Source organism: Chlamydotis macqueenii, chromosome 1 (genome assembly GCF_036417535.1).
Source record: "Chlamydotis macqueenii isolate bChlMac1 chromosome 1, bChlMac1.mat, whole genome shotgun sequence".
Lineage (NCBI taxonomy): Eukaryota > Metazoa > Chordata > Aves > Otidiformes > Otididae > Chlamydotis > Chlamydotis macqueenii.
The window spans coordinates 215,640,004-215,645,579 of record NC_141556.1 but is presented as its reverse complement, the minus strand read 5'-3'; the positions used below and the strand labels follow the sequence as shown (position 1 = coordinate 215,645,579).

At 55.3% G+C, this 5,576-nt stretch overlaps 1 protein-coding gene across 5 annotated transcripts; it reads right to left on the bottom strand.

Moving 5' to 3' along the window:
- Positions 1-440: 440 nt before the first annotated feature.
- Positions 441-4,087, bottom strand: LOC147602460 (uncharacterized). 5 transcript variants are annotated; one of them, XR_015257544.1, is made up of 4 exons: positions 3,987-4,081; positions 3,372-3,563; positions 1,916-2,408; positions 441-1,361 (listed from the first exon to the last, which is right to left on the bottom strand). XR_015257544.1 is itself a non-coding variant. In XM_086739890.1 (4 exons), exons 1-4 carry the CDS (start codon positions 4,073-4,075, stop codon positions 3,043-3,045), a joined length of 396 nt encoding a protein of 131 aa, XP_086596016.1. In that variant the 5' UTR covers positions 4,076-4,081; the 3' UTR covers positions 3,002-3,042. The 5 variants fall into 5 exon arrangements, 3 of the variants coding, with proteins under 3 accessions (XP_086596015.1, XP_086596016.1, XP_086596017.1); XM_086739890.1 differs by lacking the exons at positions 441-1,361; positions 1,916-2,408 and adding exons at positions 3,002-3,103; positions 3,205-3,258; XR_015257545.1 differs by lacking the exon at positions 441-1,361 and having other exon boundaries at positions 1,736-2,408; positions 3,290-3,563; positions 3,987-4,087.
- Positions 4,088-5,576: the final 1,489 nt, after the last annotated feature.

The following is a 5,576-nucleotide window of genomic DNA, read 5'->3' as shown; positions in this document are numbered from 1 at the left end:
AACAAACAGTATAGCGATGCATACAGAAAGAACAGGGGCGGAATTGAAAATCAGGTGCATCGGGGAGCCAGAGACGGCAAGCTGGATAAAGGAGAAAAGCGACAGGCTAGAGGGCACAGAGGGAGGAAATGGAAAACCAGAGACTGGGAGCTGGACAGAGAGAGAGGCAGAAATTAAAAGGGCAAGTGCGACAGGCCACAGGGCAGAGAGGGAGCAATGGATAAATACGGACAGAGGACCAGGCAGAACACAATGTGAAATAATAGGAACACGACTGGCATACAGGGAAGAGGGAAGAATTAAAAAACGGGGACTGGGAAGCTAGACAGAATGACATGGAGAAACAAAAAAAAAATAACAGTGACGGCTTACAAGACAGAAAGGGAGCTGCAGGCAGAGAGGGATGGAGGGGAAACAATCAAATAGCGTGCAGCTGCAAGACAGAGAATGTAGAACTTAAACTGAGCATTACAAGCAGGTGGGCTAGCTTTGTGGATTTAGCCCCTAGCACCCATCACTGTGCAGAAATTACAGAAGTAAATACCTCTGCTCTGTGCGTAAGCCTGGCGTACTGCGCACTGGGTAAACAAACCCAGATTTGGGACAGCAAGAGGGATAGGGAGCAGGACAGAGAGATGGAATGGGAAAGGAAAAAATGCTGGGAGGCTGAACAGAGGCAAAGAGAAACAAAGACAGAAAGCAGGGCACGGGAATGGAAGCAAAATAAAAAAAGCAATGGCCTGCAGGACCGAGACGGAGAAATTAGAAAACAACCATAGGGAGCAGCACAGAATGACAGAGAGAAAATAAAGGAACAGAGAGCAGGACAGCTCTGGAGGAAGAAAATCAATTGTCATGAGCACTGAGAGAGAAAGACCAAGAAATAAAAAAGATAGTGAGGGAAAAAGAAAGGAAAGAAGAGACATCCAGCTGAACAGGCGAATACAGTTAGAAAAGACAGGAGAGCAAACGGGACAGAGAGAGAAAAACAGAAAATAAAGTGGGAGGAAGCAGGGCAACAGGACAAAACCAGGAAAAAATAGGAGCGAGATCTGGAGAAAAAAGGGGAAAAAAGCACTGACCAAGGAAAAGAGACAGAAAGAGGGACAGGGAGATGGCAGAGAAAAGAAACAGCAGCAGCAGGATGGAGATGGGAAAAAAACATCAACCTTAGATTGTCAGGAGGACAGAGAAGAACATGAATACAAGCAAGGATCGGGACAAAGGAACATAGCGAGAAACGACAAGACAGGGCACAAGACAGACTGACAGACAAAACAAAAAGAGAGAAACTGTGTACTCGTGAGAAGCACAAGGGTTGGAGAAACTTACATCTTGAAAGAGCTACAAAGGCACATCAACTTAATAAAAAGGGCCAGGGAACAGCATGAAGGCCCAGAGACAGCAAGAGATGAACAGGATGGAGTGAGAGGCAGAATGGAAGGAAAACCGCAACACCAAGCAAGACAAAGGATAAAGCAAGAAAGGGAAGAAACAAGAGAGACAGGAAGGCAGGGACTCAGCACGTACAGGCACAGGGAGGAAACAAATGCCAGAAAACAGACCAGAGAAACTGCAAAGAAAAAAAGAGAAGGATGCAGAAGGGCACAAAGGGAAATAAAAGGAAAAAACAGTGATGGGCTGCAGGACAGAGCCAGAGGGTGGAAAAAAGGAAGGAGAGAGGGGAGAACAAGAGCCCAGATAGAAAAAGAAAGGGTGCTGTACAAGAAGAGAGAAGGGGAAAGAGAAAGACTGAGAAAAACAGAAAAATGGAAAAAGATGAGAGATACAGGGAAGCCAAGAAAATCACAGCAGCGTGAGAAAGAAAAAGGGAAAGAGAGGCAGCTGGGGGAGGGCCAAGGAGGCCCTGAGATGGAGAGGAGGGGAGAAGGGGCCCCGAGGGCCCAGGACTCACCGCAGCTCTCGGCGCTCCAGGGAGGGTTTGCCAGTTCAGACCCTTCTTTCTCTGCTCTTCCTTTCCTCTTCTGTCACTCCAGTTGCTTGACTGTCCCCAACCTAAGAAAAGAGGGGGATGCGTTACAGCTCTTATGAGACAAAGCTCCCTAGAAACATAGCCTCGCTCACCCAGTACTTGACCATGCCCCCTTTTTAAATTATGTGTACAGACCCTGCGGCGCTCTTTGGCGATCTAGCCTGCTGCGGCCTTCAAAACGGGATCTTCCTCACCCAGAGAGGCAGGCTGTCTCTTGCACGCAGCACAGGCAGCTGCCGGTCAGACGGCCTTCAGTTACGTCTTCCGGAATACCGATCCACAGTGACAGGTGGCTGCCCTCATCCAACCGGACTGCGCACCAGCTTGCGGCTTTGCCACCCCCTTGCCCTTGAGAGAGTGGCTACCTGGAGCGGCTCCACAACCACTGCTGCCCAAAACAGCAGAGGAAAAGGCACTAAAAAGCACCGACAAAGAACAAAGACAAACTGTCAAGACACTAGGAATGACATGACATGAGATGAGACATGGGGGCACAGAGGTGGTCACAGACAGTGAGATACAGAACAGAAAAAAAAAAAACAGTGACAGTACACAAGACAAAGAGATAGAGAAAGAAAGATAAGAAAAGAAAGATAGGAAGGCAGAGGCACAGGGCAGGCATTCAGAGGCACAAAGAAAAGCAGGCCAGAAAACAGGCTGGAGAATTTAGTTGTGGGGAGAAGACGGATGCAGATCACGACAAAGAGATGGAAAAGGCAAAAACAGCAATGGGCTGCAGGACAGAGACAGAGGACAAACAAAGGAAGGAAAGGGAGCAGAACAAAAGTGCAGGGATACAAAACAAAAGGAAGCGGTAGAACAAGAGATTTAAAGGGAGAGAGAAAGGGGGAAGAGCATACAAGAATAGAGAGAAGAGGAGAGGGAGAAGGAAACAATAACAACAACAAGAAATCACAGCAGCTTGGGAAAGGTAGGGGTCACGGGAGCGGCAGGGAAGGACACGGACACACAAGAGAGGAGGCAGAGCCCCAGGGGCCGGGGACTCACCACAGCTCTCACTCCCAGCACTGCTGGGAGAATCTGACAGGTCAGATGCTGCTTTCTGCTTCTCTCCTCTTCTGTAACTCCGACCACTTGGCTGTCCTCCACCTAAGAGAATACGTGGGTGTCTTACAGCTCTTAGACAAAAAGCTTCCTAGACACGTAGCCACCCACCCACGCTCGCTCGCTCGCGCGCTATGTGGCCGTACCGTGCTTCAGGTTCCACGTACAGACTGTGCAGTGCGCACTGGCGGTCTGGCCTGCTGAAGAGTACAAAGAGGGATCCTTCCTCACCCGGAGAGGCAGGCTAGGCTCTCTCTGGCCTGCAGCGGGAGGCAGCTGCTGGCTGGCTGGCCTTTGGTTTCTTCTTCTTTACCTTTCTGTGGCCTCTCCAGCTTCAGCTGCAGCAGCTCCTCTCCACAGGCAGTAAGCGCTCCATCCGTTCATTTTCGCTCCCGCACCGCCAGGAGAGCGCGGCCGGGCAGAGACAGCCCACACAAGCCTGAGGCGAGTGCAGTCAACAGCGTTCCCAAGGGAGGAACGGACAGCCACGGCCTCGGCACAGCCTCTGGGAGAGGGAAAGAAGAAGCAGCGACCGTTATTACCGCACGCGGCCCCTGGCCGGAGCGCCTGCTGCCGCAGGGGATTCTCCAGATACACTGAGGTCCCCCCTGGCAGCCTTCAGGGCAGGGCGTGGCCCGGTGCTACGGGACAGGCTTCAGGGGACGCGCCGGAGCGGCGGGCAGCTGCACGGGGCCGGGGGAGGCTCGGGGGGAGCTCTGGCGAGCTGGGGAGGTGCCCGGCGTCTCCGCCTGGGAGGGGGGGCCCCCTCCTGGCCCTCTTCCCTTCTCTCTGCTCTCGGGTCACTCCCCGGGGCTGCCCTCGCCCGGCTCGGCTCCGAGCGGGCGGCTTGAGGCTCCCCGGGCGGGCAGGAGACAGCGCTGCAGCCGCCAAAGGAGCTCGCTCACCTCACGGTGCCCTCGGTACTCACCCGTCACCGCCGCCGGGACCCGCGCGCCGCACACCGCCATGCTGCTCCCGGGCACAGCGCATGCGCGAGGAAGGCTGACATCTCCGCATGCGCGTGAGTGGACCTGCATGCGCGCATGCGCAGTCCGAAGACAGTGCCTGCCAGGAGAAGGGCAGAGCAATGCGCATGCGCGACCGGGATCCGGCACCCGGGCATGCACAGTAGGTCGGATGAAGCTGCCAGGAAAAGGGCACAGCAATACGCATGCGCTTCCGGGGCCCGGCCCCCGATCATGCGCACTCCGCTAGCTGAAGTTGCCAGGAGAAGGGCAGAGCAATGCGCATGCGCGGCCGGGGCCCGGCACCCGGGCATGCGCAGTAGGGCGGCTGAAGCTGCCAGCAAAAGGGCAGGGCAATGCGCATCCGCGGCCGGGGCCTGGCACGCGAGCATGCGCATTCAGGTGGCTTAAGCTGCCAGGAGAAGGGCAGAGCAATACGCATGCGCAGCTAGATGGTGACACCTCTGTATGCGCGGCCCCGCGCTTTTAGCCGGGCATGTGCGGTCGGCGTTCATCACCCACGCATGCACTGTAGAGCATCTGTGCCTTACCAGGAGAATGGCAGAGCAACACGCGTGCGCGGCAGGGGCTCGGCTCCCGAGCATGCCTGTTCGGGCATCTGTGCCTGCCCGGAGAATGGCAGAGCACTGCGCATGCGCGACTCCGAGCTGCAGTACCCGCTTTCGGTCACCAGGCGGCAGCAGCCCCGTACCGCTCCGGTCCTGGGTGTTCAGCCGGACGAGCCACGGCCGGTTCCTCCCTCCCGTTCGCGCCGTCCACAGCCGGTCACCCCTTACCGGGGCACGGCTGCCCCTTTCCCCCCGCGCAGCCTGGGCAGTGACATTTGTGGCCTCTGTACCAAAAAGCGTCCCCGTGGGAGGGGGAGAGAATGAGAAGGGTGAAAGTGAGGAAACTCGTGGGTTGAGATGAAAACAGTTTAACAATTAAGAAGAAACAAACCACCACCAATACCCCTTGTGAGGAAAAGAGAGAACAATAAATGCCCAGAAAGAGAAGTGATAAAACTGAAAACAATTGCAAATTATCAATTAAAACAACTGAGATGGAGTGAGGTGCAGGGAAGCAGGTGGGAGGTTTCAGTTTGGGGGTGGTGGGGGGCAGGCATCACCCCAGGGTCTGCAGGCAGAGGGGTTACGGGGGGCAGGGTCAAATACGGGGAGGCAGAGCAGGGGTGGAGGGGGGAGTGAGGGCACAAGACAGGAGGGCAGGGGGCACGGGGGGGACCAACCACAGGGGAACATTTCAGCGGAAAGCATTTGGGAGGGTGCAGAGACACAGAAGTGGCAGGAGGGACGGACACGAGCTGGGGACGGACGGGGATGGATGAGGGGGGTGTGGGTAGAAAGGTGCATGAGGGGACATGTGTGGGGATGACCTACACCGGGGGTCCGCTTGGAATAATCCACAGCGAACAAAACTCACCTGGGATGACCCGCAACCGATAATCCACTCCAGGTAACTGACTCAGACAGACCAGGTAATCCACGCAGGGTAATCCCCAGGACTGTCCCTCCATCTGCCAGCCTTTCACC